Raw genomic sequence first — 12988 nt, 5'->3', positions numbered from 1 at the left:
AAAGTTTTCACTAGAAATAAATGGGATCTGCTCATAAACATCTTTCATATTCCATTCCAGAGAGACTCCTGACCTGAACTGTCTATATTCCAAGATAACTTTAATATATACTCAGCTTGTTTTGTCTTTGTTTTTCCTTCCCACATTGATTGATGAAAGATGAATTTCTCCAGTGTGAAAGAGAAAAGTCAAACAATTCCAGTATGGTTAGTTTTAGGCAGGATAATTCCTGCACTTTCAGCATCCTGAGGGTGCCTACAGCTCCTTTATGCCAAATCAATTCTTCAACATGATTAAGCAACCCACAAAATCAGAAGTTTAAATGATGTTGGTCTTGAAAGGTACTAACATTGTATTTAGATTTTAGGTTTTCTCTACCCTCCTGTACCCAAGTCATTCTGTTGTATTTCTTCAAAACCTTGGGCAAATCAACAGTGTTTGAGTTTTGACTTTACAATCCTTCACACTATGAACTTTATGGCCAACCTATGTAACAAATACTTCAGCAAAATCTATTATATTATTCCACCAGTAACGGAACTGCTTAGTTAGATAGGTTTAGTTAAGCTCCTATCTTATTTTTTTTTTTTCATCCTACTTGTCTTTTCCTACCAGAAGCAGGAAACAGCTGAAAGTCTCTTTAAAAACTATAAATGACATGTCTTGTTTACTCTTTAAACATTGAGTTTTGTGTGGTAATCACAAAAATTTAATGCTGGCTTTGGACTAAATGCATGGCAAACATCTTTTCATATTCCATTCCAGAGAGACTCCATGTCTTATGTGATGGCTAAAAAAAACTATATGGACTCTGATTTAAAGGACACAGAGACCAGAACAAGAGAAACACATCATACTGTACTACCCAAGTTATTTACACATAGAGTGCGATGGAGACTTTACTAAAAGGCATGCAATGATAGAGAATGTGAATCCTCTCAGTAAACCCTCTAGACTTCCAGGGTCTTAGTTGAAAATACCCTAAAATAACAAAAGAACAAGAAACAACAAACTGACTATCTGGGCCTGTTTTCTACCTTCCACCTCCACCTGATTCATTCATAGTTGCTGATATTGAATGACATACTCATTAACCAGAATCCCATTTTCTGTTGTCACTTGAAGAAAGGAAGCACAGATGGCAAGCAAGAGTCAGTTACCCAGCTCACTAGATAAAAATATGTTAATAAATTAATATAGTAACCAAAGAGTATCTGGATAAACAGGTCAACAACTCTCTTGGAGTAGAGGTTCTTGCTCCAGAATTCCTGAGTGGGAAGAGGGGTGGACAAAAGTGTGTAAACACAAGCATGGCCTCTAAAGAGCCAACTATGGTCATGGGGAAGGCGACATGTCTTCAAGGAGATCTTCAGAGAAGGGTGAAACCAGAACGAGTCTTGATGGATGAGAAGAATCTGATAAGGGAATGAGAGGCTTCACAGTCAGAGAGAATAGATTATTTGTGTGACTGTTGGGGATTAAAAACGAGGCTGTAGAGAAAGCCAGGGGTTAGATAGCAGTAGGTGCTAGGGAAATAGTCAAGAGGTAATAGAATAAAATTTGCATCTAAAAAAGATAATTCTGACAAAAATGTGGAGGAGAAGATTGACAAGGACAGGTATGACAAAGAGGAAAGAAGGTATTTTGCCTATGTTGCAATCTTCCAGTCAAGAAATGAGAGAGGGCTAAGAAACAAATAGGCAATGTTTGCATGGAGCAGAAAAGAAAAAAAGGAAATTTATTTAAGGAATGTCCTAGAAATAGTACCTGCTTTGTGTTTTATCCTAAATTCACTAGTGAGGTAAATCTCTGCTTGGTGAATGGACAAAAGGCTTCTCATGGGGCTCCATCTATGAGGTAGGAAGCATTGGGAATAGGGAATAAATTATAATCACCAACATTAGTCTCGGTTAACTTTGGTTCCCTAATTTCTTTGGAGTTACCACCAAACTCTGTGGTGCTTAGTCCTCTGGGCATGCTATAACAAAATATCCCGGAGTGGGTAACTTACAAAAAGTAATTTACGATTCACAGTTCTGGAGACTGGGAAGTTCAAGATCAAAGCACCCACAGATTTACTGTCTGGGGAGGGTCTTGCTGTGTGTTTCCAAAATGGAACTTTCTTGTCATGTTATCACAATGTAAAGAACAGATTCCCCCAAGCCTTTTCTTTTTATTATTATTATTATTATTATTATTATTATTATTTTGACAGGCAGAGTTAGAGAGTGAGAGAGAGACAGAGAGAAAGGTCTTCCTTTTTCCGTTGGTTCACCCAAGTGGCCGCTACAGCTCCCCAAGCCTTTTCTAAAGCACTAATTCCATTCATGAGGGTGGAGCCCTCATGACCTATCCATCTCTCAAAGGCCTGACTTCTCAGTTCTGTCACCTTTGGGGTCACACACATTCAGACTATGGCAGAGGCTTATCGAGCCACAGCTCCTGGGTTTGGATGATCTGATGCCATTGTTCAAACCGATTTCTGCTGAGAAGCCATGGGTACTGAATGGAACAAAATCCTCACTCAGGTCTCCCTGCTACTTTTGTGATCTTTTTGGGTTCATGATAATCATTTGATGCTAGAGGAAGTGCACTGAAGTTTGCCAAAGTCCCATATGCCTAGACTTGCTACACGAACATTTCCATTCCTGGGGACAGTGACGAATGTCCTTCCCTCTGTTCTCAAAACTAACAGTGTAACTGAGGTTTTGCATCTCCCAGGAACTTCACCAAGAGGTGGGGCCCAGGCCCTTTTCTCTGAGCTCTATCAACATTTTTGTTCTTCTTTCCTCCCTTCAGAGGAATTATTTCTTAGACAGGAAGTAGGAAATCTTTGTTCCTCCTCATCACAAGTGCTCTCAAACCTTTTACCTAAACCATAAATCTTTAAATCTTTTCCAGTTTCCCAAAGAACATGTTTTCCATTGCTTCCTGATATCACACCTTTCCTTGAGATAATGAACATCAAATGACCTATTAGTTCAAATATGGGCTTAAGAAGGAAGAATATGGGCTTAAGAAAGAAGAAAGAAAATAAATGAAAAATGCCTTGTTAACTTCAGTTGCATGTCCTTTGTATAGATTACAAATAACATGAGTGCTAGAATCACATCTGTCATATATATTGTATATTAGTTCTTAGTAAACTGTCTGGCATTTAGTAGCACTTGGTGGGTATTTAAACGAACAAATGAACATAAGAAGGTAAGAGCTAAATTGGGAACTAAGCCTTACTTATGAACAGTATATTTCGTATTCCATTCGGCAAACATGCTTTGAACACCTACTATATGATAGGTGGCAGTGTACTAGATCTTGAGGATACAATGGAGAACATGAGACAAAATTCCTCCCCTCAGGGAGCTTACCCTCATTATTACTCCCTTTACTGAGAAAGACAACAAATATAGATCATGTTAAATTGATAAGAATGTAAAGGCAGGGCCGGTGCCGCGGCTCACCAGGTTCTACTCCCATTCGGGGCACCGGATTCCGTCCCGGTTGCCCCTCTTCCAGGCCAGCTCTCTGCTATGGCCCAGGAGTGCAGTGGAGGATGGCCCAAGTCCTCAGGCCCTGCACCCGCATGGGAGACCAGGAGAAGCACCTGGCTCCTGGCTTCGGATCAGCACGATGCGCCGGCCGTGGTGGCCATTGGAGGGTGAATGAACAGCAAAAGGAAGACCTTTCTCTCTCTCACTGTCCACTCTGCCTGTCCAAAAAAAAAAAAAAAAAAAAAAGTAAAGGGAGGGCCGATGTGGTGTAGTGGGTTAAGCCTGTGATGCTGACATGCCATATGGGTGCTGGTTTGAAACACAGCTGCTCCACATCCCATCCAGCTCCCTGCTAATGCTCCTGGAAAGGCAGAGGAATATGGCCCAAGTGCTTGGCCCTCTGGCACCTACGTGGGAGACCCAGAAGAAGCTCCAGGCTCCTAGTTTTAGCCAGTCTCAGCCCTGGCCATTGTGGCCATTTGGGGAGTGAACCAGAGGATGGAGGATCTCTGTCTGTCTCTTTCTTTCTGTAACCCTGCCTTTCAATAAATAAAAAAAAATAAATCTTTACAAGAAAAAAATAATGTAAAAGGAATAAACAGGGTGAAGAGATAGAAAATTGGTTGGTGATAGAGGAATGGGAATGGGGTGGAAGAAGGAACTGATTGCCCTTTCTCTCAGACGAACCCACTCCCAAGAATAAAAGTCAAACACACACACACAAAATGAACAAAAGTTGTATTTGTTTAAATGTAAAATGTCCTATTACACAGTATTACATTTAATATTTATAAAATCATCTTACAGACACATTATTATAATGTTACATGTGGAATGGTTGTGGTTCAAACACCTTGGGTATCTCTTTTCTAAAGTAAAGATCCACAGGCATATTCTGTTTAAATCTTTTCATCTTCTCCAAAACAATATGCAAGACAACATGCAGGCTGTTTCAATGTTAGTTTGGTTCTTTCTGTATATGTGTTGTAAAAACGTCAAGTGTGCCGACCCTTGAAGAAGTTGTATTCACTTAATAGAGAAAATAAAAATGTCCTTTTACTCCCTAGAAAAAGGATAACATTTTCTAATTGTGCAAACACTTTATGAAAGTATCATTTGACTCTCTATTTTGACAGCTGCTTTGCATTTATTATTGGAGAATCTCTTCATACAGCGCGTTCCCTTTTTTCTTTTCTAGTCAAGCAGTACTAATATTATTTTGGAATTATTAAAATTTAAGAGAGTGATAAATGGTTTCTCTTTGGAAGTTCTTAACAAATAAACCCCTCATTTCTTGCTCCTTTATGGAAAAAAGGTAGAAGTTCTTTTTTTTTTTTTATTTTGAGAAGAAAGAAAAGACAGGAAAAAGATTATAGATGATGAGTTCTCTGATTTGGGAATCCGGGCTATGCAGCATGGTCACAAAACTTTGCATTCTGTCTGGCATTTCATAGGTTGCTCAGGAAATGTTTGCTGAGCTGAACTGGTTTGGGAGGAGGCAAAAGATTGCAGTCCTCATTAGCCAGAGATGGGGAAGCTGAGGCCCACAGAACTTGCAGGTGCACTTGTATTCAGTGTTGCACTTAACTGCGGGTTTTCATCCAAGGTAGCTCACTTAAAAGTTTGTCCTCCTCACTGTTCTACATAAAGTAGGACAAGATGATAGTAAAGGTGAATTTGTCTTATAGAGAATTGCTCACTGTTAGACTGCCCTATATGCAGCAAGTCAGTCTCTGCTGCTAAAGGAAACTCAAAACCTAATGAATAAAAAACTCAGGTTCTTGGGCCATGATGGAAAACTTACTCTTCCATGGGTTAAAAAAAAATCAGAAAAGCTACTTATAATCTTTAGACTAAAAACAGTCCTCTCATATAGAAAAAAAGCTCTCATATACTACTGGTGGTTGTATACATTGGTCCTACTTCTATGTAGGAGAATTTTTATGAAAACTTATCAAAATGCAGATTTTTCTTTTTATAAAATTTTATTTCTTTGGAAGACAGACAGAGAGAGAGAGAGAGAGAGAGAGAATGAATTTGGTAGTTCACTCCCCAAATGTCCACAACTGTTGCTGGGCCAGGCCAATGCCGGCAGCTGGGAATTAGATCTGGTCTCTGATGTAGATGGCAAAGACCTAACTAATGGAGACATCACCTGCAGACCTGCTGCCTGCCACAGTGCACATTATGGCAGGGAGCTGGAACTGGAACTGAAGCCAGGACTTGAACCCAGAAACTCAGATATGGGATGTGGGCTTCCCAAGTGGCATTGTAACTAACGTGCCAAATGCCCATTCTTCTACCAAAATTAGAATAAGCACCTTTCACCTAGTTTTGACTACACTGTGACCTAATGGTTTATTTTCTGAATGTATTCACACTACAGACATATTGGCACTAGAGTGCAGAGAAAGATAAGGAAAGTGATTTAGTGTGACACTGTTAGAAAAATTTTAATACATCTTATGTGTTCATCAACAAAATTGGCTACACAAATTATGGGTTATCTTGGTAGTGACAGTTTATGCAGACATTTAAAATATAACATTAATCTATGTATTGACATAAAATGACCACAATAACTAAGTGAAAATCAAGTTGTTTAACAATATGATTTCCTTTGAGTAAAAATATTCACCTAAGTATTGGTGATGGCTACCTCTGGAAAATAAGATGATAACTCTTTTACTTTATTCATGTTCATAGTGCTTCATTTTTTAAAAAACAAAATTAGGTTATTTTATAATTCAAAAATTAAAAAGAACTTTCTTAATTCCAGCTACCTAAGAATATGTTAAAAAAAAAAAAAGGAACATTAAGCAGACCCCAGGAAATGAGCTACTGTCCTACTTTACCACAGTACCTGCCACCCTGTTGGTGCCCAGTGCATATCTTCAGGGAATGAATGAGTAGGATAGCTACTCTAAGGAAGTGGGATGGGGGGACATAATAATATTCAGATATTCTAGCCCTACAATCTGAGTCAGTGCGCAACAGAAAAGAGTTTATGATGCCCATACTGACAGCATTATCGTGTGTAAAAAAAAAAGAGTAGCTTTGCATATGTCACCAAACAATAACTTGGGGAGCTCTATCTGCATTGGAAAAGGATTTTTTTAAAAAGATCTATTGATTTGAGAGGCAGAAATACAGAGAGAGAAAGAGGCAGACAGAAAGGTCTTCCATCCACTGCTTTAGTCCCCAAATGGCTGCAACAGCTGGAGCTGCACTGATCTGAAGCCAGGAGCCAGGAGCTTCTTTCAGGTCTCCCATGTGGGTGCAGGGGACCAAGCACTTGCGCCATCTTCTGCTGCTTTCCCAGGCCATAAGCAGAGAACTTATCAGAAGAGGAGCAGCTGGGATGTGGACTGGCGTCCATATGGGATGCTGGCACTACAGATGGAGGCCTAGCCTTCTGTGCCACAGCGCTGGCTCCTGGAAAAGGATTCTTAACAGAGCTTTCACCACTGTTTCTTTGACTGTGTTTTAAGGCACATTCTTATCTTATTGGTGCAGAGGTCACAGAAGTATAAAGAGGAAGGAATCAGCCTGTTCCCAACTGGTCCATTATCCTGAACCTCTTCAGCAACATTCCCATAACAAGGGGTTCAGATAAGTTGTAATCTGATGGAACAGTGCTTCCATGCTCTCCTGAGAATTACGTTTTGATGAGCTCTAACTACCAGAAAGTTCCTGAAGGCACTGAACTGGTATCTGCTATTTTATAAAACTCACCCACAGACCATGAATCTAAGGAGCTCTACATATTGGTTTTGAGAATGTGCTCTGGAATTACAGACCTGCTGTGAACCCCAGGTCCTACATGAAGGTGCTAGGTGACCATGAGGCCAGGACTCACAACGCTCTCTCTAAACTTAGGTTTCTTCTTTTCAAAATGAGGTTAATTACAGTTCCTATCTCATGGAGTGGTTTTAAGAAGAAAATGAAATGCTATAAACAAACTCCTCATCAGTATGGCACAAAACGCTCCATAAATATTACAGTTTTCCTAAGACTTTTCAAGTAGGTATTCGGTACAACAGGGAGAAAAGTGGTAGCAAACAGCAGCTAATAGATGAGGTGGCAGTGAAATACGTGCCCACAGACCTTGATCTCAAGTGACCGGAGAAACAAATTAGAAAACATTCCTAGCAGGGGGAGGCAAATGTCATACCATTAATTTGGCAACAACAGAAAGTCTGTACTTCCACAGTTATACATACTAACTCAGAAAAGGAACCCCAGGCATCTGAGAACCTACTCACCTCTGGGGGATGCAAGGAAACAGCATTCTCTGGGGACTTCTCTCAAAATGAGTCTCCCTGAGGCTTCTTAATATTCAAATAGCTGTCAGGCCAAACACAAGTCCTCTCCATCCATTCTGAAACTTTTCTCAGGGCTAATGACTGCCTGTCAATCTGAATTTGACGTTGTATTATTATTCCTCTAGACATTAAGTCCTAAATTTTAAATATATTCAGGAATGTATAGATGAACACGGACATATACAATTCAGCAATAAGTGACACAGGACATAGGTGTAATCTTGACCTCGCCATTAACTCACTCTATGAGCTCTTGGTGTCTCGGTTCACTCATCCATAAAATGGTGATGAGTCTTCCATGATATTTAAAGGGCTCTAAGCCTCTGTCTTAGGTCAAGCAGAGTAACAGTATTTAAGGGATACCCCTCTTCTCACCAACTCCTTGCAAATGCTCCTTCGGCAAGGGCAACCTAAGTAGGGCAAACCACTCATCAATGCTGGCCCCTTTACTTTAGAAGAATGTGAGATGCTGAAAGCCGCTTGATGAAATGACATCACAGAAGGGGGCCCCTACCTGGTGAGTGTTTGGGGGTGCAGAAGCAGGGAGGGTTCCTAGGGGAAAAAGAGTGGGGTTATGGAGGGGCCGCGCTTGAATGAAAAGGTGCCTTCTGAGTGTCTGGAATGCACAGCTGTGCAGCCAGCTGCATCAACAGAACCACAGTGCTCTGCATGTCTCTGGCAGGACAGCAGGGTGTGGGGAAGAAAGGGGCCTGGACGTAGAATCAGAAGACTTAGTTGTGAGTCTCTACCCTGACAGGGCGCTGCCTCTCTCTGAACCAATATTTTCCTAAGTGAAAAATTAGAATTAAAAAGTACCCATTAGATTAGCCTCACAGGTACGTTGTACGGTTTAAATAAAATGAGCTATGAAAAGCATCTTGTCAATTAGAAACCCCATAAAGACATAAGCGGTATCCAGTAGCCCATGAGATTGATGTGTAAATGTGATCCCTAAACCCCCAAAGCTTGCTGAGATCACTTTCCTAAGATATGAATATAATGGCTTAGTGAAATATCAAGTAAATGAAGTGTTTCAGCATGTTCACAAAAATTTTCAATATAATTCTTAAAAAAATCTGGTATCTATAAAAAGCTACATATAAAATTATAAAGATCTAATTATATAAGAAAAAAGCATACATATGACAATGGCTAATTGCATGTGACTTCAAAACACAGGACTCGATTTTTCCTAACCAGCTAGTGTAGTGGTAATTGATTTTTAAACATACCTAGTAATATCAAAAAGTTTAACAAGAACACCCTCAGTCCAGAGTCTCCACTTCACACTTCAACGAGGAGTATGTGTTTAACCTCTATTTTAGACTGTTGCATTTCAGAGCTGGGTGCTCCGTGTTCCTGTTCAAGGCATACTTGAAGACCGGGTACTGGATGATCGTAAGGGCTCCACTTCCTACAGAATACCGTCAACTTTTCTGGTCAGGAAGTTCTCTGGAGCAATCTTCTTCATTCTCCTCTGAGCAGGACAGGTTCAGGACACTCATCACGGGGTGGATCCAGGATGTGGTCTGTGTTACATGACTTGAGAAGAACAGGAATGCAATTAGAATCTGAAAGACTGACCTGGATGCAACAGTTTTAATTAATCTCAGATGTGTTCAAGGAAAATCATTTTTTTTCCTGTAGTAAAAAAGGAATGCAGGCAAGTGCATCATCTTTGATGTCTTCATTTCTTTACCTGACATTCAATCGATCAGCAAGTGTAGCTGGAACATCTCTGGAATTGTCTCTCCCCTCCTTTTCCAGGGCAACAGCCTGGGTCACTGAAACAGCTTGTCTTTCTGTCTCTGTTCTAGTTCTTTTCTAATTCATTTTCAACTCCAGCCATAAGATCTTCCTAAGTGACAAAGCATGCACTGGCATTTGTTAAAAACTTGGTTCCAACCAATGCGTTCTGGATCAATACATGCCATATGGTAAGGAATACCTTGTCTTTTTACCTAACTCAGTGACACTTCTTCTGTCACAGTCTTCTTTCCTGAGCAGTTAATTCATATTAATTCTGAAGAACAAATCTCCCAGCTAATATGTGCCATGGTCTCGTTACTTCTTACGCTATGTTACAAATTCCTGCTTGCTTCTAGTTCTTCTTATGACATACAAAGTTCCTTGAGGGCAGGAACTATTTTTTTTTTTTTATCTCTGAATTTATGGTGTCTCATAGGTTGTGGATCTGTATCTCCTACATTATAGAGCAACATTTCCCAAAATGTGTTCTAAGAGATTCTGATCAATGCCATGTGAAGAACAGAACTCGATAGTCAAATAAGTTTGAGATTCACTTGGTTAAGCATAGTCAAATAAGTTTCTTTACCATAGGAATTCCCAGAGCCTTAAACCACTAATGTGCTCTATGAGTCTCCAAGAATAGGCAATATTATCCACACTAACAGGTCCCTATTAGCACACACAGAGCTAGTGTTCCACAGAACACAATGGAACTATCAGGAAAATGCACTCACTTTATTGGCTGTTGAAGGCAGTCACTGAAAATGTTGGACTTAGTACAATTGCTCAGTCCCACTGTCATTACTGAGTTGGTTTGTTTTCAATCCTATATTCTAAACGTGTGTTCGTATTCTTTGTACAAATCGTTCAGCTCTTCTGTTTAAATATTAAAAATGTATCTTTCCATGGAATAAGATTACCGATGGTTTCACAATGGGGTGTAGAAGTTCCAGTTGTTTAAGTATCAAGGTGAAAGTGACAAGGCCCAGACATCTTCATAGCTTTAAAACTTCAGAGTGTGGTTAAGTGGTACAAAGAAACATTATTCTCCTGACAATGATCCACATTACTATTATCTTTTTAAAATGGTTTAGTGGAATTTCTTATTATGAAGGCTAAACGTACTAGAGCATTTGATTCAGCACAGGGCTATTTCATTTCAAGGCCTTCAGAAAGCTGGAAAGCTGCCTAAATTAAAAGCAGTTTTAAAGAAACACTAACGGGTGTAACACAAGAGGATTGGAATGTCACTGCAAGGTGAAATGAGGACACATCCTGTAAAAAATACATGCTCAAAACTGAAAGGAAAAAGCATGATGAGGCTGCTCTGCTTATTTTAAAATCTTGGTTTATATACGCTAATGTTTATCCACAATATGTGAGTCTATAGAAGAGACTGTAATTGAAATTATTTTAAATTCTTTCTCCAATATTCCCTAAGTGGGGAGGCTGAGAAGAAAGTAAAATAGGAACAGGACCCAAAGCTACGTTTAGATCCATGCTTTGCTATTTTGCCTCTTACAAATAATATTCTCATGCTTAAAATACTATAACTGCCTGTATATGGACATTGTATTAAACTGGTAATTTAAAATACTCAACAGCAAAATGTCTAACATAAAAATATAGCTAGACTCTGAACATTGAATATTAGAAAGTACCACCAACACTTTTTTTTAATCAACAAATCAACATCCATTCTTACTCCAAATATAAAGGTAAAACCATAACATCTTATTAATCTTATTTTCATAATATATTTTTCCATACATGCTTTAAAATCACACATCCCTTAGCATCAAAATGCAATTATAATGCTACTCACTACTAAAAAATAAACTAAAGACTGATACAGTCTGTGTTTCATGTACACAATGCACATTTGGAACTCTGGCAAAAACATTCACAATCAGTGGGACAGTGTCTCTGAAACTCAGATAATGCATGTTAAACTTCTGGCAAATGGTAGACATTCAATAAGTGATCATGGGTGGCTTTATTGATAATTAGGGCTTCCTGGTTACTGAAAGAAAAACTTGGAATTCTCCCTGTAATAGCTGGGGTGGGGCCAATTTTGAATATGCCATTCCCTTTTCTGTCCTAGCGAGGACTGTGGCTAAAGAGCTTTGACATAATCGCTGTGATGAGATAATCCCAGATTTACTGACTTGGAGAACATTCTAGTATTAGAAATGTTTTCTCTTTGATTTGTGTGCTTGGTAATTTAGCTGAGAAGAGAGAAAATAAATCAGCTCTGTTGACTCTGTTTAATTAATAAATACCCCATGGTTCATAAAAGGAGATGTTGCTACTTAGTATGAGAAATTTAGAGGGCTGGGAAAAAAAAAAATGAAGCTGACGATGAAACATGAGAATCTTCCATTTGAACACACAGTACCTCTGGCAAATATTCCTGCAGAGATAGTGCATCTGACCTGATTTGGGGAGAATTCAACAGAAATTCAGATGTTTGAAAGTTTCAGAACCAGAATACTTTCTGCTTCTGAATGGTTGCCAAAACTGTTGTTGGAAAACAGTAACATTCGATCTGGGAAGATGACAGTATTGTGTTTTTTTTAAATATTAGTAAACTGAAAGACATATTTCAGAGCTTATAAAAAAACCAAGAAAATATGCTTTATTTTATTGGCAAAGAAATATAATTGAATTATTTAAATCCCATTATAATTACTCTCCTTATGTCTCTTACCTCTTAGCTAGAGGAGTAAAATGCTTTTGTTCAAAATAAAATGTAGGACAGCCTGTTAAGCAAATTGTAGTTTAAAGGCAAAAAGTACATGTTTTTCAGAAATTTATCCTTTCACCCATTTGTGATGATGAAAAGATTCTTGTTAATCTTCCATTGTAGATGGTACTATTTATATCATTGTTCATTTAACAAGACTTGCATGTATTATTTTATCATATTTAACATAAAGCTGCAGGATCCAAGACTAATTAACTTCCAATGTAATTTTTTTGGAGGAGATAATTTTAGGTATATAGCATTTATATGAACAAGCAAACAAAGACAAGTGAATATACGCTAATACAACTTGTTCTAGGCACTAGTAACTTTGAATTATTGGATAATTTTACAACTGGCCATAAGCTGTGAATTGTAACAACAGTAAAAGATTTCATTTAAAAAGGTAAACCCAATTGTTTGAAGAACAAATTAGAAGGTTAGAACACAAATGAACCACGTAACCAAAGTTATAGAAGCATCGGCAAACCACAATAAAGCAGCATGTACTCTTGCCACAGACGCTGGTTATGAGAATCACTACAGATTAGTAAAAGTATCCATTTCCAAATATGTCTCACAGAAAACCACAGGTATTTTGTTCCCACTGATATAGAAGAAGCCCCCTTTTACATAATTTTGGAAACGAGATCCTAAAATCAAAATACATTATTTCT

At 38.6% G+C, this 12988-nt stretch overlaps 1 protein-coding gene across 1 annotated transcript in view; it reads right to left on the bottom strand.

Annotated features, from left to right (window-relative positions):
* Positions 1-4241: 4241 nt before the first annotated feature.
* STXBP4 (syntaxin binding protein 4) overlaps positions 4242-12988 on the bottom strand; it is a 182063-nt gene continuing 173316 nt past the window's right edge. The window contains exon 18 of the mRNA XM_062216363.1: positions 4242-9358. Coding sequence (XP_062072347.1) covers positions 9244-9358 — 115 coding nt within the window. The 3' untranslated portion in view covers positions 4242-9243. The remainder of the gene's footprint in view (positions 9359-12988) is intronic.

Source organism: Lepus europaeus, chromosome 18, assembly GCF_033115175.1.
Source record: "Lepus europaeus isolate LE1 chromosome 18, mLepTim1.pri, whole genome shotgun sequence".
Taxonomy (NCBI): Eukaryota; Metazoa; Chordata; class Mammalia; order Lagomorpha; family Leporidae; genus Lepus; species Lepus europaeus.
The sequence above is the reverse complement of the archived record's forward strand: the minus strand, read 5'-3'. Positions and strand labels throughout refer to the sequence as shown.